Below are 27801 nucleotides of genomic sequence, written 5' to 3' on the forward strand. Positions count from 1 at the left end.
TTAACTTTCGGAGATTATTTTTGGGCAACTTTTTCTTCTGTGCGGGCGGCCGGCGGCCGTCCGTAGAAACACAAGCAAAACCAATCTCATTTTCCGCATTATTATGCCCGCTCGAGGGAACGAGCTTTATTTTTACCATGCCGACCGACGAAACTGGCGCGCCCATTGGCCACATTGACAACAGGGGCGCGCGCGCAGCGTAATTCAGTAAAATTCCTGCACTAATCCTCTTTCGAAAAAGGATTTGCGACCGGTCGCGGTTTGGTCGCGGCTGCTCTCGAGCAACTCCCCCCGTGTAAACAATTTCAATTTAACCCACCCGCCAAACGACACGTGTGTGTGTCCTCGGGGAACGTTTCGCGATGAATCACCCTCCCCGGAACCCAACTAGGTTTTCGGGTGCTTCGAAAAAGCTAATTAAAAATTCATTATCCAAATCGGGCCGAGTTTTGACCGCCAATGGGCAGCGCAAAACACAAATCCTGGTGCGCCCCGAAACGCGTAATGACATACCCCAATGCTGCTTCCTGTAACAGGCTTCGGCTCCGGCGGGATGCTTTCCGCAAACTTTATTAGCTAGTGATCCGAGAAAACGCAAACGAAGCCATGTCTTTTCGCAGGCCCTTAACACTTGATAGTCTCTTCTGCTGAACAATTTTATGCAATTCCTCATTTGCATCATCATTTGCAGCAGATAGCGTAAGCGTATCTAAATATAAAAGCTGATGATAGTGTCCGCTGGTCTGGTAAGACGCCAAGATTGCAACGTCGTGCACGTGCGCATCATGGAACAACGGGGTAATGTTTCTTCCCTTACAAAAAAATCCTCGTTCTTCGACGACAAGCTCCGGGCGATGCTTGCGCCATCAGAAGAAAATGATTTCCGCGTTGCAGGACATCCGGTGTCAAGGATAGTCGCGTCCGTAAGTGAACTCCATCGACGGACCGAAGGGGTTCGTTTGGAAGACTAACAAAATGAGAGCGATGATGAGGTCCTCCGTCGGAGAACCGTACCTGATAATGGAGGTGCCAATGAGCCTGTCGTTTCGATGCAAAAAGGAGGAGGAATTCTTCGGCAACTTTCTGTAAAACACAGTGCTGTGCAGTATTTATTCTACACCTACTGATTGATGTTGTAACGATGGGTGGAACAATTCCAAATTACGGACTGTGTTATTAGAATCGAAAGTAATATAGTGTAATTTCACTTATGTTCGCGCTTTTAAGTCTATTTTCCAAATAAAGCTAGAATTGCGCCATCTTGGATGTATGACATAAATGCTGTTTAGTAGCTGTCAAAAATTGTACACTTTTGTGAAACGCACTGTCCTAGACAGTGATTTCCCATCGGCAAGCAGCAGGCGCGGGCAGGCACAACAATAAGCCCTGCTTATGGCACCTCTTGTGCCTTCTGCATTCCTTTCGGAGCTTAACACAAAACAAAACATAACAAATAACAATAATCACAACGGACCTGAGGGTGCGCGATGGGCCTCTGTCGGTCAGTTCCCGGAAAATAGGATACGCCTGCCTCGCCACGCCATAGGAACCTAACCGCGGAACCGTCGTGGCGGCGGTTCGCTCTCTCACTGCCCGGGTGTCGTCCCATTATTACGACCCACGGCAAACCCCGGCAATGGTCGATGGTCCATAAAACCCCGTTCGTCAGAGAATCGCAGCTGGCGGTGTGTTAAATTGCTTTCCGTTATGTTGCCATGGCAGAAGAGCGCGACAGTGTCCCGCGCACCGGGGCCAATGATGTTACACTTTGGCGCCTGCCTTCCACCGCTGCCCACCCCGCTCAACAATGTTAGCTTTCTCACTTCACACCTGCTCGGCTCGGGTTCGCTTTCGTTTAGTCACGCTCTGCGCGATTGACAAGTTACTGGAACGAGCGAAAACCGGTACGCGGAGGCATTGAAGCGGTAAACGAGCCCCTGTTAAAACGTCGAACGTGGCGCGTTTGGGTAATGGGAATATAAACTTTTAAGTCGACCGGTGGTTAAATTCAGTAGCCGGCCACCAACCGGTTGCACTTTTCGTGCACGTCATGGTGTGGTTAGGGCCATAAATATCTCAGCGCCAGCGCCGATGATGGTGCGGCGCTGAAGACGGCGGAAAGGATAACAATCGCGATGCGACCACACAATCCGGGGAGCTTAGTTCCGTGCCGTTAAACGGATACACACCGCAGCGCGCCTGAATGGAAAGACAATTATATCTGTATCAATTTGCTGGCAGCACGTGCCCCTGAGGAATGGCCGTGCCTTAATCCTTCGAAGTACCGCTTCGGCTTTCTCGCTCGCCGGAAGGTTAATTCCGATATTACATCCGCTCTCTGGGTGCGGTGGTGAATCGGTCCCGAACGGCCAATTGGTTCATGTTACATGGAAGACACACATACAGATCGAGTTACTGCGGTGGGGCAGACTGGACATCAAGCGTCCGTGACCCTGAGCTGCAGAATGTATTATCCCCTGTTATCCCATTTCACCGCATTCTGGTCGAAGTCCGAAGCAGGACACGTGCGCCCTACCATCGGCGCGCTTCCCTTCGATTATGCGCATCTCGCCAGGACCGGAAAGTGGACTACTAAATATAGCCACGACCGGTAGTAGCCGCTCTCGCCTTCGCTCGCTCGCTCAAACGGTGGCGGCCGCACCCTTCGGAACGAAAAGCCCACTAAGGCTGAGCGTCTTCTCACAAATAATCAGCATAACACTCGCATAGTAGTGGTGGTTGTTGTTGTCGTCCTTCCGTCGACTTGGCGCGATTGACGTGGAACAGAGCTCCGGCTTAACCGTCCGGCCTTTTCTCTCTCTGTCGACCTCCCCCCATGACCACAACCGGGGTCCTCTTCTGAGCCGCTGAAAGACTGCGGGAAAGCGAGAATTAAATTTTCAACACCCACGGAAGGCTACGCAGACTGCCGCTGGTGCGCGCGCCATACGTATATTATCGTCTCCGTCATTAATCTTTCCACCGAACGCCAATCCCTGGCTGGCTGGCAGAGGGGGCAAAATAAATGTTTTAACGGTAATCCTTGAAAGAAAAAAAAATGGACACAGCAGCAGCGGTCGAAAGGAAGGCGAAAGAAAAAGCAAAACTCGCACAACAATAATTAATGAAATTATCATCAAACTAAACGGGATTAACGGCTCTGGCAACGGGTTTAGGAAAATGAGAATGCCTCACTCGAGCGCCGTTGGGTGGCCGCCGTCCGTCGGTGGATAAATATCATGGGCCGGACACTCACCAGAGCGTCATCCTTGCGCGGTGCCACGTTTATTCTGCACGTTTAACCTAACATGCATTGAATTGTGCGTCCTCTCAGTGATTAGGCATTCGCTCATGAGGAAACCGAATTTTAATTAAATTCCTATCAGTGGGTATCCTCGCCCGGAACGACAATTACATTAACTTTACATCGCAACCACTTGGGGGCGTTTAGGTTTTCATGATAAATTATGCAAACTCGGCGCGCGTGCTACGTGCCGTCATTATGATTGATCGAATCGAAAGCCAGTCGTCCAGCGACTGGAAGGCAGCATGATCGTCAGCCTTATAGGGGGAGAGTGAGGGACGAGAGATTGGTCAGCAAATTGCTTGGCCGCAACGCTGGCCAGAGTGTAATGAAGCATCATCAACAGCATGGGCCAGTGGCGTCCTCCAATGGTGCGCGTATTGACATTAGTGTAATTGAATCGATGACCTCCCGTAGCCTTCCAATACAACGCCACCTGCCAAACCTTCGCTCCTCATACGCAGCTCATCATTCTCCTCGTTTTTCCCCGACGAGTCGCGAAATAATCATTCACTCGAACTAATTTGGGTTTTTGTTTGACAAACGGCGAACAACGTAATATAATTGTGTCAAACAGCATTAAAACGAGATGAGGTGTGTTTAGCCACCTCCACCGGTTAGTGCTACGATTCGATTCATTAATCCACACAGCGGTAGGTAGGAAAATCCCGAAAAGGTCCATAACGGTTTTCTTAAAAAGAAAACTCCCATTACGAACCTCTCGAAACAAAGCCGCGACGACGTGCCACCAGTGAAATGGACACACAATTTATAACGCTGATGGATAATCAAGCGTCAAACGATAGCGATATTTTATCGGACCAAAAAAAAATCGGAACGATGCTCCCTGAAGCAGCGAAAATAAAATGACAAGAATGGGTCGATTAGTCGGAACGAATGGATTGGTAGACACTGAAATGCTAGTAGGAAAAAAAGTTTTTCCGCCTAAAAAAATTGGGACCAATTTTTCCCTCGCTACCCCAAGAATTCGGAGAGGATCGGCCAACATTTTTCGACCTGCAACAAAATAATGCTCGCGCCCATGGGTCCGAAATTTCGGTTTTTTTCCATTCACCGACCAACACCGAAAAACTGTTCCCAAATCGTTTAACTCATTCATGACCCTTCGGACCGGTAACCCGACTTGGCAAGGGTCAATCCACGCGCGGGGGGGGCCTAGAACGATTAGCAAATAATTACTTCGATTGCATGTCGCAAGGGGATAAATATCATTATGTAGACACCGTCGTCGTATCGAAGAGACCGTATTCTAGGGTAAGGGGTCCTTGCGCCCCCCTGTGGACCCCCTCTCTCTGAGGTGTTTTTTTCTTATTTGTGCTCTTTGCAGTAACGATCGTCGGAAGGGCCTAGAGGGCCTCGTTAAGCGATTACGCTGGGCCACCGAACGGTAGTAATTATAACGGGAAAATTTCTTCAAACTGTTTTGCAATCACAGCGGGCGAGTTTTGTTATCAAAAAACGAACCAAACGGTTGGGAATAAGATTGGCCCAATCGTTCCACAAACAGTCACAAGCCGGTGGTGGCAAGAGGAAAAAAAGAACCCCGAAGAAGATCAGGACTTTCATCGCTGGATCATAGCGCGAAAACTTTTCTAATTATTACCGACAGCGAGTTCTCCGTACCGCGAGTTTATTGCTGCGTTTTCGATACTAACGCACCAACAAAATGGTTAAAATTATTGCCCTCAAGTTCAGGGGGCATTTTCGGTCGAGGTTTATCTATTTTACCGCAATTCTCGCGGGTCAGAGAGTCGGTACAGGTCACGTGCAACAGGTGTGTTGTGGCATTTATCGCATTCGGATTGTAATGATTAATATTGGGAATATTTTAACACATGGAGACACATTTTGATAACCTCCCAGAAAGCACACTTTGCGCCACTCTATCCAATCATGTTTTAGTGCTAACCCCCGGTAAGCTTTTACCAAGATCCCCAGCTCCATCGGGTCCATTAGCAAATTGTTAATATTTAATTCATAATTAAACTATTTCTTTGCCTAATCGCACACATACACTCTCACTCTCTCTTTTATGGTGAACGCTGAAACGCAATGAGTTGGTAGGAGTTTTTGCCGGAGACCCCCAAGGATCCCCCTTTCTGTTGAATGCGTGAAAATACACGTTGTTCGTGATGGACAGAAAATAAGCACATTAAGCAAACAACCCCGGGACCGCATTGTGTGCGTTCGGTACTTCTGCTTCATTGATCAATACCCCGACGCAATACAAGTCAATATTTTGTGTGTTCAATATTCCTTAAGGGTAACAAACACACACACACACCCACACACACCGGCATCACTTTGACGGTGTCTTGTGGTTATGGTACCAAAATTTGGTCCCGATCAATCTCCATCCATCCATCCGTTTTCGTTTTTCGTCCACCTTTTTGGGAGGTAAAGTGTATTCAGCCACCAAGCCACACAGACAGGGTTGGGTTGGCCGGGACCGAACACATTAGACCGGAGTTCAAACTAATCGCTCTCGCTCTCATGGCACAGGAGTATCTAAACCATAATATTAATATTACATTACGCACTCAAGAAAGGGCTCGCTTTTTGGCAACGACTTCTTTTTTGCCACTACCATGCCACAGAATGAAAGCCGGGCCTTTACTGGCATGTTCTGCTAGCGGAGCATGAGCATTTCCTCGAGACTGAACAAAAGCGGAATAGTTCACGGAAACCAATGGTCCGCGTAACATCAAAAGGAAGCTTCACTCCACTGAGCATTGGCGAAAAGCGACAACCCGAGCGAACTCAACCGTTCGTTGTTTAATTGTTTTTTAGCCTTTTTTTGTGCTGCTACAAGGACTAAAAAATGAAAATTTCAAACCGACGAGCACTGATTCGAGTTTCGGTTCCATTGAATCCAGTGCCTAGTATGATAAAATAATGAGCACCTTCCAAAAGCACAACCCGCCGGGGACATGCACGGTGTTCCAAGTGGATGAAAGATCAAATTCGAATGCAGGAAAATAATGGCCGATTTCCACGAAACATTCACAGGCGGAAACCAATAAACGATAATGAACCAACGACCTTTTTTTCCCGGTAATAAACTCACGTTTGTTGTGCACGCCAGGACCACCCGATGGTTTTCGCCACCGCACGTGCGAATGTGCCTCGCTAATTTTTACAACCATTTGACCGACATTGCGCCAAAAGCCGCACGCTCAATGGCAAGTGTCAGAAGTGCTGACTCGCCAGCGACGGCGACTCATCATTCGTTTGTCTGCGCCCAAGAAGCCCAGCAATGAAACTAATTATCCGATCCTTGATAATCAACCATTTCGCTCATTTGGATCCGAGTTCCAATCCGAGGATCAAGCAAAAAGAAACACGAAAATAGACTACAAATAAGAGATGGTGTTTTTTGCGCCCATCGTTTCCGGTGTTTCACAAGCAGCAGACATGAGAGCGAATAAACAGGGAAACAAACACTTCAAAAGGCATGGTCGTGAAGTGCTCAAAAGGACTGCACTTTTTTGGGGGATAAATTTCATTTGCAGACAAAGCGCGCTCTTGATACACAGGACACAGCATTGGGCACGACATAAAGCAATTTCCGGTTCTATTTACAACAGAACCATCAGGAAACGGGCTCGGCGAAATGCGAAACCACACTATATCCACCCAGCAAGCGATGCAATTTGGATGGTCATGGCTGAAATGACGCAACGGAACACGCCCTTGTCTCCTGTCAAGAGCGATCTAGTCATCATCCTCGGAAGACGTTATTTGACTCGAGTACTATTGAGCGAAAAATAACGTTACGTGCGACACGGTATGAGTTTAGTTTGTCAAGCTTATGACGGGTACTTTACATCATTTTAGTGTCCCGCACGACCTAGAATGTCCCCAGTGAGCTGAGCTGACAAAAAATTCCGTTACCGTGATGGTGGTTGCGTTTTCAAAAACATATATTACTTGACAGGCGAGTGGCGAAAAAATGCTACACAAGAAGCATTAGTTACAGCGACCGACACGACTAGAAGACGCGCTCCATGTGGGAGGCCAGGCAATAAACACTTGTACTGGTTCGTAAGGACCCGAGATAAGTGTTTTGCACGACACACTCAACGACCATCACCACGCCCTGCGCTTCGATAGGGCAGATGATTAGGGGCGATGTCGGCGAAATTGGAAACACAAAATTGAAAGCACTGCACGACAAGATAGCTGCTCAGTCTGGGCTGTCTGGGCCTCCATCTCGGAATCGTGCGGGTGATAAATTGCCACTAACGCTTATCAGTCCCCGGCAGACCCCCCCAACAGTCCTTCGCCTCAATCTATTTGAATGATGCACTGCCATCATTCCGGGGGCCCACCTTCCAAGAGGCACAACTCCTTCGAAGAACGTACGCCTCTTACCCGTCGTCACAGAGAGTGTCGTGTGTAGCGAAATTAAAACCTCATGCAAAGGTCGTAAGTAGTGCTTTCCGCTGCGAGCAACCGCACACAACGGAACCTTGCAGGTGTGTGTCCAGGGGGGCTCAACATGTCGCACACGCCAAGGCTCTAGTAGTACGCCACGGCGAGTAGAAAATCCTTGCATCCGGAAAATGAACACCCTACAGACGACAAAGAGCGAACACATCGCAGCCTTCGGCGTCGTCCGCCAGGGTGGTTGGTGTGTTCCAGTTTATGCTTGCCAAGTGTCGCGAAATGGAACACGGGCCAACAACAAGCACGAGAGCGTAAAATCCACGCCCGGCCAACCCGGGCTCGGGTGGGTTCGGGAAGGGCGGAAAATGGGGATACCTCGAACCCATCCTGGCGGGGAAATGGACGATGGCGATGAAAATGGAGCGTAAAGAATGGATGGCAGCTCTGCAGCCGTGGTGCAGCCCGAGGAGCGTGCAGCGTGCACATCACGGGTAGAACCGGATTATGATTAAACCGTTTTAAAGTTCTACACTTTTATCAAGTCCAGTCTTGCGTAAGTAGGGTACGCTTGGTGACGGTAGAAGTCATCCCCGGGGAATGTTGGGCTCGGAATGTTCGGAAGAGGATGAGAAAGTTCTGCGCGAAATGGACAGCTTTTCGCCCAGCCCGGAAGGATAATGATGGCATGGAAGGAAATGGTAAAGTAGCGTATTGCACACGAAACTTATGCCATTTGTTACTACTTTTGGCGTTCTGCACGCTCTAATGTTCGTGTAAAATGACTTAATTTTTCTGTCCCTCTGTTCCAACCAAACAATGCCGAAAATTTAGACGATCAAAAAATGGCTGTCCGCGACAAAATGGACACGGGAAACGGCCACACGCAGGCCGGTGCAATGGTTCGGCGGCAAACGGATGAATATTAATCAGTGGCAAACCCGAACCCGAAAACTTGAATATCATTACTGACCTGGACACTGCGCTGCGCGCGACCGAGGGGCTTGCCGACTTGCCGTGCCTCCGCACCCATCGGGATGCAGCGTTTTTCTCCGTTTCCGGTCGGAACGGAAAGTTTGGAAGTGCCCATTAAAAGCGCCACATTGCGCCGTGGTTACAACCGCTAAAATCTCATCATCACATTTTAACGAAATCATTGTCTGCGGTCCTGGGTTGGGCCGGCAAACGCCAACTCGACGCTCCTTGCAGCGCCTGGCTCCTGAAGACGGTTATGATAAGGATGAAATGTTGAATGTTGCTTAAGGTCCGGCCCCATTTTCGACCGGGTTTACGCGATTGCGATTGGAAAGCGGACCCGTTTGCACGTGGCCAACCCCGCGTGGGGGAGTTATAATTTTATTTATCGTCTAATAAGTGCGAAAAATTGTCGTAAAGATAAGCCCCACCAGCCGACCATTAAAGTAGAAGCTCGCGGAACACGATTTTTATTAGCAAACAGTTGGGAAGGATTGCTTTCTGCCGATTTCTTTGCCACAGTAAGTGACCGAAAATGGCGGGTTTTATGTGGGTAATGTTGAATTGGACGAGTTGTTATGTGTTCCGAAGTAAGGAGCGCATCATCGACCGGCAACCGAACATTGATCGGGTGGAGCAATTATGGCTTCATCGGCATGCAGGGCTGCGATGACGCACGTTGGTTTCCCTCGTTCTCGTTGCATTTTCCAGCTTTTCCTTCAAGGCAGTGATTTTTCATTCAACCCACCATCGCCACGGTTCGAGCATGACGCGGCGCGTCTCCGGTGACAAACTGTCAGGAAGTGAGGCATTTTCTTTCCCATTTTACCGCGCTCGCCCGCAAGCTAACGACAACAGCGAGAAGGAAAGCGTAATCACAGTAATCCCGTCGGAGGCCAAGCATCAGCAAACTTGAGAGGTGCTGGATGCGATTCCACAGCGTATCCTCGGGGGGCGAGGACCCATTATCATCCCGACAGTGAATGCCTTCTAAGCCGCCGGGCCGACATTCTCGACCGACGGATTTTGGATTACGCAACCAAGGACCGGGAAATGTCGTGCGCTCTTTTCCAGCAATCGACCAGAAAGGTTGATTTCCGTGTGTGTGTGTGAGAAGCGCGGAAAATCTTCTTTCGCTCGAAGCAACACGTGACCGACACCGGCACCAACCAAGGCAGCCGCAACAGCAATCAGGCCCAACAGGCTCTGGAAACGGTAGCCTAGCAACCCGTCGCTGAAATGAGTGTGCCGCTTCTGTTCAGTTTGGGAAATTTTCCGAAATGGGACCGGGATTAGGGAGGCCGTCTTGCCCGCCGGGTGCTTCACTGCGCTCTGAGTGGCCGTCCGAGTGTGATTTTAGTCGTCCCTCGTACATGCTGCTGACCGATCTATGCAAAGTGTGGAGCCCTCCGGACGCGCACGAAACCGTCGTAAATACGTGACCCGGGCGAAGTGAGCAGAATCATCCGCAGAGTAAAGCTACCGGTGGCCAATAAGCTAGCAGAAGGGAGAAGGCCGAGCTGCCTCCGCGTTCAGCAACGGACCAGGAGAGCGAGGCGACTAACTTTGTCATTCAATTTTCATCCAATTTGAGGGCGAAAAATCGCTCGCTCCACATCGAAGTCATCGATCCAGACCGGAACACGAAGGAAAATAGTGCCATTACCGGAGGGAGTGCCAGGACGTGCGTTCAAAGACAAACTTCTCGGCTAAAGGATACGGAATCGAAACCCCCGGCTTGGCTTCAGAGGATTTGAGAGGCACCGGCAATAGCACATTGATGTCGATTTATGGGGTTCGCGAGAATATTTTTGAGATTTGTCGGAATCATTCAAACAAATCGACCAACGTTATCGAGGGATCATTGTTCGATGTTACCGGTCGAAAAGACTCTTACCTCTAGCTCCTCCTCCCTAATGCTCCGATGGAACGCTCGGTCGGTGTCCTTTGATATGCAGTAATGAATCCACCCCATCGCTTCGAGTTCTTGGCTCGGGACGGACGCAAACTTCAAACGAAGCGGAGTCGTCCCATTCTTGATTCCCAGAGTGCAGACACACATCAGCAAATGATTTAAATGTTGGCTCGTAAAGCACGTTCCCGAGATGGCGCATACACCCTTTTGGGAATGTGAAAGGAATCAGCAACCCTCAGCATGGTTCGCGGAGAAGATGTTCGCAGTGTTCTCGGTAATGAGCTGTGTAGCGGCTTGCATCCGATATGAGTTTGCAGCTTTAAAGCTTAAAGAACTCTTGCGGATCAAAGGGTTTCATTTAACGCCGAACAAAGCATTAACTTAGAATCCAGTTTAAACAGTTTTACTTGGGATTTGGTAACTATCTAAGCCTAATGAGAAAACACATGTTTTTAATACAGAAGCTCGCAGACACGCTGACGGGCTGACTCTTCTATATTTTGATTGCATTCAGCAATTTTCGATGAAATAAATGAAAATACTGTTCCGTAAGCCTTTATTTGGCCATCAGTATAAAGTAAGTGGATTGATGGACTGATAGTCAATAGATGAAAAACACCAACAGAAGTTGTTCCTCCCCGCTTCAAGCGCAATTTGCAGATTATGTTTTATTAATCGAACCGGAATGAATAGCAGTAATCGATTAACCGGAAGCGCAACTTGCATTGATCCGTCGTCGGAGTCAGGATGAATGACACGCGACCTAGCCGATAGCCGCCCATCGTTGGCCTATCTACAGCATGTTCCGTCGTCGGCAAGTTGCTCAAAGAGTGGAATCCGTACCAGATAGAAGTGCGTTATCGTTATCAAATGGCTTTAAGAAACTGCGGCTGTAAAATCCGTTACAAGCACCCGTCTTTCTAGTACTTTAATGATATTTCTCCATCGACGGGAAGCCGGTGTCGGAAGAGCATATTGAAACGGCCGATCGTTCGAACTCTGCACAGTAGGCCTTCCTCTGTCGTACTCTGGCGATGTGATCCCCGAGGCCAATATTGATTTTTCTCCACGCCATCTGTGTTCCAGAGCCGAATCTCCGCCGCAGACAAGCTTGTTAATCCACCAATTTAAAGCTCCTCTTGTTCGACCTCTCGATTTGTGCCCTCCAACGATGCTCATTTTATTTTTATCACCATGACTTCGCTCCGCGCTTACTTCAAAGTGTCCAGGGAGGGGCGGCATTACATTATTACGCCGCTCTTGCCGCCGCTTTCTCAGACGAGGACACTACGGACGCAAACAGAAGAGAACTTTCGGTTCGCACTTTCCCCTCGTGGATAGTGCAAAGTGTGCACTGAAGAAGAATGACAAAAACCGAAACGAAGATCCCGTCAGCAAGTGACAACAACGATTTATGCAACGAAAAAACGGGGTTTCAATGATGAACACCACATGAAGCCGCACCGAAGTAGGTCACGGGTGGAACGGGCCCTAAAACCGGCCTGCTTTGCTTATGATGGCGATGGCGATACTTACACAACCATTCCGTAGGCTCCTTCACCGATGTACGCCAGGTTCGTGTACCGTGGGCCAACCTCGAACAACTGGCCGCGGATTACCTCGGCATTTGGGTTCTGGTTGACGACACCATTGTTGTTGGCCGCCGTGCCCGCTGCACCACCGCCCGCCGCCGTTGCTGCCGTTCCGGCGCCAGCCGCAACCGATGCCGTCCCACTGTTTGCCGCCTCTGCCATGTCGACTTCCGTCCGGCTGCCCGTTTCTTGCGAACCCGGCCCCCGAAGCTTGCTAAACTGTGTCTTCGAGCACCTTCTTGAGCACGCAGACGGTGACCTGTTTTTGTGGTTTCTTGCAATCGGCACTTACTGTGGGTTGCCGGTGCTAATTATCCTTCCTTCGATTCGGATGCAATCACTGAAGGCGGGCCCGAATGTTACACGCGAAGAAACGAAAACACAACACTTCCCTACGGAAGATCAAAGGATGTCTGGTGTGAGGACACCGGCAAAAGAGCCACACACACACACACAGGCACACAGTACGCACGCAGCTCCTTTTGATGACACAACCACCGGTCACGCTGCTTGATAGTTGTTGCCGCGAAGGATGAAGGGTGTGCCAAAAACCCGGACACGCTCATGCACACACACACAAGGGCAGTTGACAGGATGCTCTCTGGTCAGCAAGCCAGAGAAATTTCGGGTTTTTACATTTACTTTCACTGACGGGAAACGGCACTTTTCACTGCAATACAAAAAGAGGATAACACACACGAAACAATGGGCACACGTTCTCCAGTCGCCGTCGCCACACAAACACAGTAGGTTAGCCAAAAATGTTATGCCCTTCCAGTCCGAAACCGAGGCCTGACAGCAGCTGTCAAAGCGGAACGCGGATCGCAAACAGACAAGCAAAAGAAGAAACAGAACAATAAATTTTGTGGATGCGACACTATTCGGGGAATAGATAGCGGCACGACAGGCCAACCTTCCGACACCGTCTCCGAGAGATAAGTGATAATTATGAACCGACTGAAACGATAAAATTGCAGCACACACACACACCAAGCGCCGAGCAGTGCGAGAGTGAAAGCCGTGGGTTTGCGCCTACCAGCTGCTGACCTCCTGGCCCTCAGACTCACGCGCCGGGCCTGGTCTAACGCGGCCCAATTAGGGCGCTAATTTTCGGCTGTTATCGGCTGCCACCGATAACACGACAGCCATGAGTTGTCCGCTCGCCCGTTAAGGAACGCAATCACCAGCACCAAGGTGGTCCAAAGGCGACCGGAGGAGCGAAGTTGGCTGTGTTGTTTTGGTTTTCAGTTTCCTTTCACCTAAAACACTTTGCGTAGCATTCCTTGACGTCGCGTTTCCGTGGCTTGCTACACAAGAATCACTCACACACTCGTACGTTCCAGGTAACGCAGGAAGCAGGAGCAACGGCCACACCAACCTGATGGGGAAGATATTTGCCTCCGAGACAATACGCCTTCCGGACTATCCCTGTTCGCCGTTCACCGAAACGTAACTCGAGCACACACTTCACTACCGGAAGGGCGCCCAGGGACCACCGTCGGTCGGAACTTCCTCGATACAAGTGCCAGAAAACGAACGGGCGAACGGAAAAGTAAGCAGTGCTGCGTGCGTTGTTGGGTAGTAGCTGTCTTTCGCTTGGTTTTTTTTCTTTTGTATTATAGAGACTTTAAGCTGCAATAGCCTATCATTCGTCTCTTATTCTAAACTAACTACTATTACTCCAACAAAAGTATTGTTAATCTTCTTCACTTTTGTTAATTTGTCCTCCCTAAACACGAAACGTCAAAATAATTTTGACGTTTTGTTGTTTTAATGAATTCGACCGATTTTGATCCTGACTTTGAGTTTTCGAACCTGACATTCATTTTCGAACCTGATAACCGAAAAACTACGAAAATCCCGAACACACACACACATGGCCGATTTGGAGCGTGTGTTACATGGGTGCAAGTGTGTGTTCCGAACAAGGGTTCACGCGCTTGTTGGGCAAGTGTGAGTGCGAAGGAGCGCCAGCAAATTGACAGCTCCGAGGGGCCAATGAACGCAACAATGAACGCTTCGAATGAATCCTTTATGCAGCAAACAGCAAACATTTTTTATTACCTTCTGGGATTGTATCAAAGTTCGTTGTAGCTTACCTTTTTGTTTCTGTTTTTTTATTGTTTTCCACTTTTCTTTCAGCAACGGGGCGCGTCCGTGCGAACTGTGTCATCCAAGCGATGCATTCATGAATAGTCGAATAATGAACACTTTGAAGCCGTGAACCAAGCCTCTAAACAAAGCCAGGGCACGCGTCAAACTGAAACCGCCAGGAAGCAACGAAGGAGAGTGTAAACAAAATAGTTTTGTGCTCCAGTTTAGTTTATTTTTGACGACGAAGCTACCGAGCAATCGTTTCGAGGCAGAGTTTTTGCAATACACAGTTTGTCCCGACGTAACATTCAACCATGAACGCACCGCCAACCTTCGAATCTTTCCTCCTTTATGAAGGAGAAAAGAAGTGAGTATTGCGTGTCTCCAGCCGGCTAGCTAGTTGGCCGGCTGCTGAACGCCGTGCGGTAGAAACTAACCGTGGAATCGCTTTCCCTCCCAAGGATCATCAAGGAGCTGGACATGAAGGTGCCGAATGCAGCCATTTTCACAGTGAACAAGGAAGATCACACCCTGGGAAACATGATTCGCAAGTGAGTAGTTGGCGGTCGTCGAACGAGACCACGGCGTGTCCTGTGCCACGGAATAATGAACCGAGGCCACACGCTCGTCTGTGTGATTCTCGCCATCTCTTTCTTTGTGCCTTAAAACCACCTGCCAGCCAGCTACTGAAGGACCCGAACGTGCTGTTTGCTGGCTACAAACTTCCCCACCCGCTCGAGCACAAGTTCGTACTGCGCATCCAGACGACGTCGGAGTACTCGCCCCACGAAGCGTTCATGAACGCCATCACCGATCTGCTTTCGGAGCTGTCTCTGTTCGAGGAACGGTTCCGGGAGGCGATGAAAGAGAAGAAGGAAGGCGGCGATTGAAAAGCATCTCCCAAAGCACCGTTTGCCGCGCTTGGCTCGGCAGGCAGGATTTCGGACCGGTCCCGACGAAACGCCACTGTGGCCCGAGCGAGCCCGAAAATTTCGACTGTGTGTGTGGTGTGGTGACCTATATATTGTTTTCTTCCGTATAAATATTGAATTATTCTAACTAGTTCTAAAATTTGCCTTTTCCTCTTCAAATGACATTTCCGAAACGCTCGAAGGAACAGAATTAACAACAATTGATCTATCATCTGAAATCCTGACTGCGCGTCCTTTTGCTTTTCTTCCCTGTTCTAACAATGATCTCTAGAAACGGAAACCAATGTAGCGCTGCTGCACCTGGAACTATATTCACAGATAAATAATTTACTTTTTCCTTATTCGCAAACAAACAGCGCATCCCTTCGCTCTCACATTTAATAAACGAAAATAAAATTAGGAAAAGCATAAACTAAGTCTAGCATGCAAAACTTGCTCTACGCTTCAAACGAAACGATTAAAACACCCGTCTAATGAGTAGAAAGTGAGTTCGGCTTCCATCCGGTTCGGCTCTTAGTAGGTCTCGTCGTCCGGGCATTCTCCAATCTCGTGACCGAAAACTGCGAAAAGACAACGAATCGAAAGAGGAGCATTAGAACAGCGTTTAGTAGTTGGCTTATAGGGTACACTAGAAGGAGCAAAGTTTGCTGCCAGAATCCGCCACAGTCCCAGCCAAGTTTTTCGGCCGACAATTCATTCGCAACGGTTCCTGCCGTTGTTTCCTGGCGAAACAAAGTTCCGCCCGGGGAGCGAAACTTAAACGATATCAATTTAGCCGGCGGTATCAACCCGACGAAGCATGCAGCTAATTGTGTGTCCGAAAGGATGTGTGTTATCCGTACATCCCCCCCCACGGTAATCCACCTGAATTTATGACCTCCTCTCATGGTTGGGTGCCGTGGAGAAGAGAGCGTGCGGTTCGGGGCCAGCCCATAAATTACACGCCCCGCTTTGTGTTGTTCCTTTTTCTTTCGAGTACGAAGTCTGTCCGGAGTCTTGGGCGATAAAAGTCGCACCGGCGATGGCGGCGTGCTTGGTCGTTGGAACCAAAGGCAGTAAAACCGTTAACAGTGGCCGTTTTAATACACCCAAGTGGCTGAATTTTCAAAATAAGTCTTTTTGTCTCTAACGGTCCCTTCACAAGTCCTTTGCAATGTCGAGAAGCAGGGATTCTTTTAAGAGGGAAATAAATTCTTACATAAACCTTAGATAATTCTTACATGCCCCCAAATTGTGTGCAATCAGGCTTCAGTTTAGTGACAGTATTATAAACGTAAAAGTACAAAATGATTTGGCCAGTTGGACCCGATGACTTTCAGGTGAACAAGCACAGAGCTTAGGCAGTTTCCTAATTTCCTCGTAAAATTACAGTGGGATCTGGCCGTGTACACCTTTTCCTCCCAAAAGCCCCGAGTAACGGGCCAAGGAAACGGGCCCTTTCCACTTGCGTACATACCTTCGCAACTTTCGCAGTACTTCCGAGGTGGTGGCAGTTTGCGTTCCTTCTCATCGCCCGCATGTTTCAGCGATTCCGGCGGACTGTCGGAGCACTGCTTCGGGCAGTCTTCGGTTTCGTGCAGATCGAACTCATCGCAAATATCGCAGAAGACACGTGGCGCCGGTTTCCGTTTCTGGATTTCGAAGCTCATGTTTTGGCTGCGGACGAGAGAGAGACAGGCAAGACATAGAAATACCGAACCCAACCTCCCCCAGCATGGTGACATTGACCCACCTGTCGAGACCGGTCGATTCCAGGGCCTGGACGCGTAGCTTGAGTTTCTCATTTTTCCGCTGCATATCGACGATGATCGAGTTGAGAAAGTCGATCTGTGCTCCGGTCTCGTTGTTTGCGTCACCACCTCCGGCCATCGCCGGGATCATCGTCGTTGCGGCACCCGCTGCCGAGCTGGCCGCTTTCGATAGCTTTGCCACTTCGCTCTCCCTGGCGAGCAGCTCCGCGCGCATCCGTTCGTTGTCCTTCTCCAGGCGCCGGTTCGCAAGCTGTAGCTCGGTTTCGCGTAGTTCCAGATCCTTTTTGGCACACTCGAGCTCCTGCTGGCGCCGATCGGCCGCCCGCTGGTGGTTGCTGACGGTCTGGACCGTGTCGGCGGCTTGTGCCTCCGCTCGCTCTACGAGCGTGGCCAACCGTTGCTCCAGCTCCTGAATTTCGGACCGCTTGCCATTTTCCATCTCGAGCAGCTTCTGGGTCAGCTCGTGCAGACGGGCCGAGTGTTCGGTCTCGGAGCACTTCTTCCGATCGAGCAGCTCGTCGAATTGTGTCGATTGGGCGGCCAGTTTCGTTTCCAGTTCGCTGATGCGACGCTGCTGCTCCTTCACCCTATCTTCCTGCTCACGGGCGGTGTTGCGACCCTGCTCCAAGGTGCGCCTCAACTCGGCCATCTCCTCTGAGGCTCGCTTCTCCCGCTCAGACTGCTCCGTTAGCATCCGTTCCGATGCATCGAGTTTGGATTGCAGATCGTCCCGATTTCGGTCCTTGCCAGCTACATCCTGGCGTAGCTTTTCTAGTTCGCGCTCCACTTTGCCGAGCGTTTCCTCCCGGAGAGTGGTTTGTTGCTTGGACTCTTCCAACGCTTTCGCGAGCTCCTGTACAGTGGAGTCTTTGGCCAGTAGCGTCTGCTGCAGAGAATGCACCGTTTGCGACAGAGCTGCGCTCGATTCTATCAGTGGGCTCAGTTCGTCTACTTTCGCTGCGAGCGCCTCGCTCGCGGATGATTGCGCGTCTAGCTGAGTCTTCAACGAAACCACCTCAGCCTCTACGGATGCCTTGGCGGTCGTGGTCGTATCCACAAGCTTCAACAGATCATTGTTTCTTTCGTTCAGAATCCCCAGCTGACTCAAGTGTTCGTTGGCAGTGGTCTGTAGTCGGTCCTCCAGCTGAGTCAGTTCTTTTTTGAGCGCCTCCTCGCGACTCACCAGGTCCACCTGCTCATCCTCCATTTCGCCGTACGAGCTGTTCAGGTCCGCCAGTTGTTTGCGCGTTTCTTGGCATGCTTTCTCCGAATCCGCTTTCGCTTTGCCGAGCACCTGGATCTCCTCCTGACAGGCGGCCAACTGTTGCAACAGCTCCGCCTGCTTCGTGGCTCCGGCATCTAGCTTTTCGATCATTTCGCCAACATCTTGGGAACGCTGCTCCAGCAGTACCTGTTGTTGCGCGAGTTCCTTCTCCAGCCGGGTTACGTTTTGCGCTTTCTGCTCGAGCGCTTCCGACAACTTGGCCGATCCTTGCTCGGTGGACTGGCGCAATGTTTGGAGCGCTTCCGTCAAACCCTTTGCTTCCGTTCGCGATGCTTCCAGTTGTTTCGATAGGCGCTCTTCGCGTTCGGTCGCTTCTTTGGCTTTCGTGTCATAGGTCCCGCGCTCCTGGGCCCATTCCGCCCGCAATCTTTCCAGTTCGGCCGTGTGCTGAGCGATAGTTTGCTTCTGTTGTTCCGTTGCAGCGGTAAGCTGAGCGCTGAGCGATGTTTCCTTTGCCACCTGTTCCACCAGCTGGTTCGACAGACGTTGCCGTTCCTCGTCGAAGCTTGCCCGAAGGGCTGCGATTTCTCGCACCAGATTGTCCTTCTCTTGCTCGGCTAGCTCCTTGATTTTGCGCAACTCCGTGTTGAGTTCGTTCTCCTGGACGATCTTTTGGTCGGTGATTTGTTGCATTTCGTGGCGCAACCGTTCTACCTGATCCTGTAGCGCCGCAGTACATTGGGCACTCTCGTCCGCCCTCCGCTCGCTGTCGATCTTGAGCGTGTTGTAGCCATCCTGCAGCTGCTCCAGGGCCCGCTGTCTGCCCTTGAGCTCCTCGGTCACCTTCGCCAGCTCAGAGTTCGAGTCGAGCGTGGTGGAACGGAGCGTGTCCAGTTCGCGTTCCAGGTCCACCTTTTGCGCCTGCACTGTGGCCGACTTTTGCTCGAGCGCTTCCATTTTGCGCCGCAAGTCGGCATGCTCGATCTCAAGCCGGCCGTACTGTTCCTGCACCTCGGAGAGCTTCTTTTCGTTGGCCTCCAACCGGGCGGTTCCTTCGGTGAGTGACACGTTCAGCTTGCCTGCCTGTTCCTCATTGCCAGCCAGCTCTGCCCGCAGGCCAGCCAGCTGCTGCTCGAGGCTCTGGGCTTGCTCGTTCTTCGCCGCCAGTGCGGCTTCGGTTTGCTGAACTTTCTCCTCGAGCTGGGCCAGTGACTGTCGCGCAGCTTCAAGCTGCTTTTGGTGCTGCTCGTCCGCCAGTGTGACTTCCGCCAGTTTGGCATCGCGCCCGGAAAGTTCCTGCTGCACGGCCGCGTTCCGCTGTTCCGTTTCTTCCCGCCACGATAGCTCCCGTTGGGCGAACTCTGCCTCCAATCGCTTTAAGTTCTCCGCAGATGCTTCGTTGTTACGCTGCAATTGGAGTTCCAGGGCATTTTTCTCCTCCAGTAGCTTGGCCAGTGTGCCGTCCTTGTCGGCAAAGGAGCTTCTCGTGGTGGTCAGTTCCTGGCTGAGGTTTGCATTGCTTGCGCTCAGTTCCTTCAGCTCCTTCTGTAGTGCCGCCACGAGCACCTCTTCTTCTTCCAGTTGCTTGTCTTTGGCAAGATTTTCCTGTTCGGCCATGTGGAGCTGTTTTCGCGCCGTTTCGAGTGCCTCCTGATCAGCATCGACGCTGGTCTGAAGTTCTCCCAATTTAGCATCTTTTTCCGCGCAAGTTCCATCGAACGACTGCCGAAGGGTGTTTAACTCTGTTTCGAGCTTACTTTTGGCTGCTTCTAATACTGTTAGCTGGTTGGTTGCGTTGGCAAGAGCTTCTTCTTTCACCCCCAAAAGGCTGGCCTTTACTTCGTCTGCCTTTCCTAGATCCTTCAGTTGGTTTTCCAACTGGCACACCAGTGATTCTTTCTCCTGGCGGCCGGACACTTCCACCTGGAGGGACTGTTCGTTGGCGGCCAGTTTGACTTCGAGTACTTCAAGTGCTTTCGTTTTTGTCTCCCGATCAACTTCCAACTCGGCAGTTCGTTGTGTGATTGTCTGTAGCTCTTGTTCGAGTCGGGTTCGCTGGCCACCTTCAGCTGCTAGGCTTTGCTCTGCGGCTTGTAGCTGCTCCTTCAGCGATCCGATCGTACTGTCCTTCTCTTGAAGCACACCCTTTATGCCACTTTCGCCCTCGGCCATCTTTAGGTCACGTTGGCGCAAATCGTTCCTTAGCGCTTCCATCTCGGCGTCCAGCTTTTGGAGGTTCTTGTCGCGCGCCTCGAGCATCTCCTCGCGGGACCGTAGTTCCGCCTGCAGGGCAGTGACCCGTTCGTCCAGTTCACCCTCGACGTTCTTAAGCGCCAGGTACTGCTTCTCGAGCTCGGCATCCTTCGCCGTCAGCTGATCGCTTTGCTCGTCCACCCGGTGCTCGAGGTAGTTTACCTGTTCCTTGAGACACTCCTCGCTGATGGTGACCGCCGACAGCTTTCTGGCCGCCGAGCGCTCCGTTTCGGCAACCTTTTCGTGCAGATTCTGGATCTCATCCTCGAGCGAACGCTTCAGTTTCTCGGTGAGATTCAGCTTCTGGTCTTTGGCCAACAGGTCCGTCTTCAGTTTGTCGATGTCGGCATTCAGCTGCGCTCTCACGACTGGCCAGCGGGAAGTGGTAATGGGATTATTCATGGTACTGTATCAACATGCAATCAACGTAAGGTACACTTACCACTGGCATCTTCCGGAGGCATCCCGGATGGCGAGGCAGCGCTGCTCTCCTTTTCGGAACCTGCACCGCCGGCCAATTGAGCTTCCAACTCAACAACACGTTTCTGGAAAAGGTCCGTTTTAGGGGCGATAACAGTTTAATGAAAGTTTTACATAAATAAATCCCACAACGAAATATCCCTGCTCCAACGTATAATCTAACTATTTTCACACAAAACATGTACCATGCGAAAAAGCAAAATAAAGGTTAAATCACATGTTTAACACTGTCTATGAGCAAGAGATTACTAACATTGTAGTGTTGCATCAATGTAAATGTGAAACAAGAACAATATAGACAATTTTTAGAACCGGAATGTGAAGCTTTAGTTCAAAATAGGTCATGCAACAGCAGACAACATACGCCAAAAGGCATAATGGCATGCAAAATAATTTTATGGAAGGGAACGAACATAAAAGAGCACAGCTAACGTGTACCAATTACGAAGCACCAATTGAACGATCTGATTTTCGCGGAAGAGCAGAGCAAAGGCAATCGTTTCACCTTTCAATTCGAAACGCACACAAAAAAAGTCGAACAGTAAAAGAGGAAATAAATCAACTCTAACAAGTTCATGCAGTGGAAGTAAATGGAAAAACGAAAAAGTAAAGGAAACGATTGCCGAAACAGTTTGCCCCATTCGCTGCTCTTCCCGATTCGATACGGAGATACTCACATATGTGGAATTTTGAATTTTTGTCTGAAAAAAGATACATGGCACAGTAAATGGGGGGAATGAATTAGAAAAATGTGACAGAAAACCAATCTGATGAGAATGTTGAAATAGTTTACAAATGTGGAAAATGAACCGCCCAGCCTGATTCCGGCGAACAGCCCCCGGGGGGGGGGTGTGAAGCGTTCTGCCGAGCCTGTGCCACACACATGACCACACGAAAAAGCTCCATAATGTTAGAGCTCACTCTAATAAACTCGTGCTGCGGCGGGTCTCCGATGGCGGTCCCGAAAGAGGCTCCGTGCCACGGCACGGAAGCTAATAATAATTTATGCTTCAATTTCAACACCGAGTCGACCCGGAGGATGTACACAGCATTCCCGGCGAGCGCACACACAGACGGGTGTCTGTACGTGTGACACCTATCGTGTGACGCAACCGGGAATGCGGGTGCAAACGGTCGTCGGTACACGGATAATCCCTTCCTCCCGCCCAGACCGGCTCACCATCGTGCGTGCGTGCCACTTACATGGTGGTCCTCGCCGAAGATTGTAGCTTCGTCCACGCTGAACTGCAGATCCTCGTTGCGGCGCTTTTCGTCGGACAGTTGCTTCTCCATGGTGGCCACCTTTTCCTTCAGCTACAACACCGAGACGGGCGCGTGACGGAGAGCACATGTGTGAAGAGAACGGGAGACAAGAGCAAAGTAATAACAATGTGAGAAGAAGCTACGCCACTGGACTTTGCAAGTCAGATTCGTCGATCCGTAAGCTACCGAAGTAGTGTCGGGTCACGGTTTAGCCGCTGAAAACTGGAGAAAAGAAGAGAGAAAACCCGGTGGAAACCAACGTCACGAACACGATACGGAAAAGGATGGAAAAAAGGACGGTGGGTAAATTGGAAAATGGAGAATGTTTTATAATAAATGGTCGGCGATAAATTTAACGCAAAATGGAGGTGGCAAGCAGCAGCGTCCCGCGCATAGTTGTGGATCCTGCAACAGATACAGAAAGTTTGGACGTGATTTTGTACAGTACGGAAAACCCCTGCTAGGCTTCCCAACATTTGAATAACAAGCGCTGTGTTCCTTTCTATGGGCAAATGATTATATTATCCTTAAAATCTATCACAAACAATGCACCAGGAGTAATCCCCTAAAGCAAAAACACACCTTTATGGGCGACATAATTAAAATGTAATTAAACCGAAGTAAATTATGTCCCAAAATGTGATTTTTCTTTTTTTGTTTGCTCAACAAACCCAAGCGCCGAAACGGAACGAGCGTTAAATGAGCTTTTGTCACACCACGAGCCAACCACGGTCGGATTGCTTATTCTAATGCCTATAATAGCTTGCATAAATGACAGGCCATCCAGTGCCAGTTGGAAAACGGTCACCGAGTTGAACCCGTAATTGCTCTATGCCACATGGCCCCATAGAAGCTCGCTCCGGAATGGCGCATGGTCCGGGGACTGGCCGCATTTTATATGCGGTGTTGCCAATTGCTATTATTATACCAAGGGGCGCTGGTGGGTGGAATCGGTGCGTCAAAACTGCAACCCATTCCACGGCGAGATTGGACGTCGGTGCCGAGCGTCGGTTTTCCGGGCCAACAGAACCCCAGGAACAGCAACTCTCGCAGGATACAGAAACGGTCAATTTGCATACATCAAGCGCGTGGCCGGGAATTGGAAGTGACCTTTTAGTTGCTACAATGGACCTGCCTCACCAAGCTGACAGGCTGATTTTCTCTTTCTCTCCCTATCTCGGAATGGAACGGTATCAATATTGACTTTCCTCGTTTCAACACACACACACACGGACACATATGCTATGGCGAAGTCAGGAAGCTGTTCGTTAGGGCGTGAGGACAAATATGGGCACTGCCGGGTGTGGGTCCGCACCTCATCTCAGATCCAGTGCGATCGTCTCGCCGGGACGGAGACATAAAGCATTCGCATGTTGGAAATTAGCATACTGGAAAAAGTTTATCCATTGGCTTAGGGCCTTCCAGGTTCGGCCTTCTGCCGATGATGGCTTGCTGCCTGTCCCGTTGAAGCCGGGCGAAGGTATTTGACCTTCGAAAGTCATCCATCGTGAGGGCATCCTGCCGGTTGGGGAGCCGCTTTCCGGGACGGAACATTTCTCGGGCACGTATGGCAATTGTCCGGGAGCTACGCGCGGGAATGCAACGACCACGGTTTGTGCACGATGGCGAACGATACCCCAAAGCGTGAGAGTCCGTCTGTAAGATTGCCGGACCTTCGAGAGGTTGGTGCTGTCGTCGCCAAGCAGCAATGTACGAGATATTTCAAAGGAATCAAGGGAACGAGGGCATCATTCCATTGTTTCAAACGCTCCCAAGGATAGCAAGGGTAAGCGCGGACTCGAATAAATTTGTTGATACATTCCGGACTTGTCCGGTCTGGATCGAGTTCGAATCAGGCGGATGTTTCACGGGCGGAAGAAGAAGGTTTCACATGAATTAAACGCTACATAACCTTCCTCAAAAAGGAAGTCCTTGGCCGCATCATGTTGAATGCGGTTGACACAGGGCAAAAATGTATAAACACTGGTACAACAATATTTAATGAATTGCAAAACTACGGTAAGGGTAGCTTGAAGAGGAGGAACTCACATTTTGGCGTCACTGGTTACCAAGCGTCTAAGGATGACTAGATTCCTAATGACGCGAGGAGAACATTTCGTACAGTTTCATCTCAGTCAGCCATCCAAGTGGCAATGGTCACTAGATGCCCGTGATGCTTTTGAACATAAACCGTATGGTTTCTAGAGACAGAGAAGCCGGTGTTGGCCGGTAATTTATTACGTACATTTTCCTTAGCACAAAACATAAGGGTATGATCCCTTATGTAACATTAATCTCTTGGTCATTAAAAAACACGGCTACAACACCGCACTTAATCCTCCATGGTGCTTTTAGTTTACTTTATTTGTTTGATAAGTTTCAGCTTTGGTGTTGTTGTTGCTCAGTTTCGTTCAAGACCAGTTCAGTTCCGAGGAAGAAAGAAGTCTGACTCGACAGACATCGAGCCGTAATGTTCCGGAAGAAAATCATTCCGGGGCTCGTCCTCTATTGTGTCGGTGCGAAAAACGCGTTTCCGGCCACAATCGAATCGAAATGGGATCGAAACGTTATCGATCGTCAACGACACACGGTCGCTCGTTCCGAACGGACGGGGGGCAGGATCGCCAATGCGACACACATTTGGTCACCGAAGCATGGGAGAGAGCTGGCGCATTTTTATGTCTTTCGTCCGACGGTCCACTGTCCGAGAAAATCCTGCTGCCCTATTTCTTTCCATTGTGCAGACCGTGTGTGTGTGTGTGTTTTATTGTGTATCTAATGCTCACGGACACCCGTTGGCCACAAAATGTACGATCCTGAACCTACCTCACTACTGTTGCGCTACTGTTTTTCCAACGGCAACCTCCACAAGGACTGACAGCAAAGGGCAGAGCAGCTAGAACTCTGTAGCTGGGCGACGATACAAGTGACCGGGGGCGATAGAGCAACCCGTGGAAGACCTCCGGATAGCGCTGGCGGGCTCATTCCGAAAGTTCGATACCGATACGGAATCGCTATCCTGCGCAGCTTTCCGTCTGCCGTTCGAAACGACATCCAGAACCGGATATGCGAACGTAATCGTTTCGTTCCGTGCCCGGCTACGAAGGCAATAAAAAGTCAGCCGGCGAAGACAACGACGTCCGACCGGGGTGGAAGCAAGGAATCAAATTGCTTCCCGTGCCGAATGACAAACGGAAATGACTGGCTGAGAATGGGTTTCCCATCAGAGCCACCGGCGGCGGCGGTGAAATGGTGGCACCGGAAAAGATGGCGCTCCGTGGCACGGCTACCGGAAGCACGGCTTTTGGCGGTCGGTTACCTCGGAAAACTCGGCCGAACCGAGGTCACGTCAGTTGCCGAGTTGCCGCTTTGACGCAGAGGAGTGAATTTAATCAAACTGTCTCTAGCGATTAACATGTCTTTGCGTGGCGCCCATGAGGTGGCGCGTATCCCTTGGGGAATTGTCGAGTCGCTTCGCGTTGGGGTCTGTGATATGATTGCAACAAGTTTTGGGGAGTGGATGGGCATATTCCGCGAGTTCATTCGCGAGCAAAAGAAAGGCCATCTTGAAGGTTTGGTAGTGGCCATTCTTTTCACGTTTTCGTGCTCTCTGACAAATAAACCTAATAACATTAGTCAAATGAACAGTCGAACTTTAAACACAAGCCATCTTTAGGGTCAGGAACAGTCGTCCCTCGCGTCTACTAACAGGTTTTGTGAAAACTGAATTAAAAGAATGGAAAAGTGTTTCATAAGCAAGTTTCGGTTTTAATTGTCGCATTTATAAAATGTCACCATAACAGTTAACGCCTTTTTCTCGCTCACTCTCCACTCACTCTCTCTATCTATCTCTCTCTCTCTCTCTCTCTCTGTCTCTCAGAAAAACCATTCTTAACCTAGTTTCTTAAAAAAACAGTCCCTCGAAGAAGTCATTCGCGGCCCGGAGTAGCCCCTTCCGGAGGGATGCATGAATTATTAATCGGACACGGGAGAACCAACTCTGCTTTATTTAGTCCTGGCCGACCGGCCGGTCGGCGAATGGTTGTTTCGCGACGTCCACAGCCCGGATAAACGGATCGAATAGTTTAGTGTGCCGTTGCTCGACACTGTGCTCGACAGAACCGTGCAGGACGCGGCGATCCTAGGCCAGCAGGACGTCGTGCAGGATGCAGTGTCGCTCGTGGTTACCGTGCCATCCCTGAAACTCGCGGCGCAGATCAGCAATGCGAAGGGCGCGTCGTCGCACCAGCTCGGCCCAGCGTCCTACCTCACCGTCGGTGGCGTCGCGCTAAGGTCAGTGTAAACATCGGGAACGTTAGAGACATCGGAAGTAGGATGTGGACAGGACATGAAAAACATTTCGTGCTCGTGTTCGTGTTGGCTTCCACGCCGACGGATCCACTCGGTGGCGCTAATGCGGACGGACCGACCATCGTCCCGTATTACCTGTTGAATGTTTTTCTGGTACATTATGCTCTGATTGGCGCTCTCCTCGCGATCGATTTCCCGCTCCTGCATGAGCTGCTCGATGTGGTTCTGCTTCTCCCGCAGTACATCCTGTGGCGGGGCGGCGCATTAGAAATGGAAAAGAGAAAGAAAGACAGAGCAGAGAACGATTGATTACTGATAGACCGACGGAAGTGACAACCCATTGGTTAGGACGACAGTACACGATTTGGGGACGTGCTGTTGCTGTATGTTTTTATTAAGAAACACGATCCTTTCACCCGTGGACTCGCGTAAGCTGAGCTGATGATGGCGCGGAATGTTTTTTGCGCCAGCCCCGGAGGAGAAGCGAGGGTTGCGAAAATCTAAATTACATTTCTGCGAAACAACAAATTGATCGTTTCCGGTGCTACTTTTATTCACAATTCCGCGCCAGGATCTATTTTTGGTGGCCACAAAAAAAAGGTACCCGTAATCTGTAGGTTTCCAGTGAATTTAGCTTTGGCGACGCGACTCGTCGGCGTGACACGGAACGGATTTGAACGGTTCGCGTTCTGTTCCGCCGTGATTCTTATAATTCGGAAAACGATTGAATTTCGCATTAAAGGCGTAAAAAACCCGAACTGAAGCGGCTTCACACGGATTCTGGAGGTTACCGGCTGTAGGTTGGTCCTTTTTGTTGGAACTTTTTTTCCACACACTGGTCCTCAAACAATTCAAACCAGCAATTTCAAACAATTTAAGCTGGAGCGAAAGCGAGGCGGAATTCCGAATCGCTCAGTCCGAAAAAAGGAAAACTTTGTATCTTTACTATACCAGCTTTTAGGACTACCAACTTGCCTGGTTAAATACTTGGAAAATGCAACAAAAGTGAAAACAAATTGTATGCATGTCGGATACGCCGAAGAAGGTTTTTTTCCAAAAGATCGATCGAAGACCGAAAGAAGATCGATCGTCAAACACTAAATTAAACATATTGAACAACATTATTTATTTATTTATTAACATGATCCATTTTCTATAAAACTTGCTGCAGTTAGTAAACTAATTTTAGAAACAGTAGAGAAGAGACAAATTGAAATCAAGACATTCTATTCCGTCTCTCAATTGCTGAGTAATCAGTCCCAAAAAGGAGGCCCCGAACAAAATCCACCGCATCCTTCA

At 49.9% G+C, this 27801-nt stretch overlaps 3 protein-coding genes across 17 annotated transcripts in view; 1 reads left to right on the forward strand and 2 right to left on the reverse strand.

Moving 5' to 3' along the window:
* The window catches only part of LOC128274782 (mitogen-activated protein kinase ERK-A), a 35268-nt gene extending 22703 nt beyond the window's left edge, over nucleotides 1-12565 (reverse strand). The window contains exons 1-2 of one of the 2 annotated variants that reach the window (XM_053013087.1): nucleotides 12320-12565; nucleotides 12138-12235 (exon numbers count right to left, since the gene is read on the reverse strand). In XM_053013087.1, the coding sequence (XP_052869047.1) occupies nucleotides 12138-12235; nucleotides 12320-12355 (134 nt within the window). In that variant the 5' untranslated portion in view covers nucleotides 12356-12565. Of the gene's footprint in view, nucleotides 1-12137 lie in introns of both variants that reach the window. The other variant, XM_053013086.1, reaches the window with a different exon arrangement.
* Nucleotides 12566-14479: 1914 nt separating this feature from the next.
* Nucleotides 14480-15342, forward strand: LOC128272652 (DNA-directed RNA polymerase II subunit RPB11). The gene is made up of 3 exons (XM_053010509.1): nucleotides 14480-14654; nucleotides 14749-14838; nucleotides 14967-15342. Exons 1-3 carry the CDS (start codon nucleotides 14602-14604, stop codon nucleotides 15175-15177), a joined length of 354 nt encoding a protein of 117 aa, XP_052866469.1. The 5' UTR covers nucleotides 14480-14601; the 3' UTR covers nucleotides 15178-15342.
* LOC128272651 (restin homolog) overlaps nucleotides 15300-27801 on the reverse strand; it is a 53074-nt gene continuing 40572 nt past the window's right edge. For 11 of the 14 annotated variants that reach the window (XM_053010500.1, XM_053010499.1, XM_053010498.1 and 8 more), the window contains 6 exons: nucleotides 26638-26748; nucleotides 22132-22242; nucleotides 20891-20993; nucleotides 16952-20816; nucleotides 16676-16875; nucleotides 15300-15779 (listed from right to left, as the gene is read on the reverse strand). In XM_053010500.1, coding sequence (XP_052866460.1) covers nucleotides 15733-15779; nucleotides 16676-16875; nucleotides 16952-20816; nucleotides 20891-20993; nucleotides 22132-22242; nucleotides 26638-26748 — 4437 coding nt within the window. In that variant the 3' untranslated portion in view covers nucleotides 15300-15732. Of the gene's footprint in view, nucleotides 15780-16675; nucleotides 16876-16951; nucleotides 20817-20890; nucleotides 21014-21604; nucleotides 21630-22129; nucleotides 22243-25989; nucleotides 26480-26637; nucleotides 26749-27801 lie in introns of those variants that run through there. The other 3 variants (XM_053010495.1, XM_053010496.1, XM_053010508.1) reach the window with 3 other exon arrangements.

Source organism: Anopheles cruzii, chromosome 3, assembly GCF_943734635.1.
Source record: "Anopheles cruzii chromosome 3, idAnoCruzAS_RS32_06, whole genome shotgun sequence".
NCBI classification, from domain to species: Eukaryota; Metazoa; Arthropoda; class Insecta; order Diptera; family Culicidae; genus Anopheles; species Anopheles cruzii.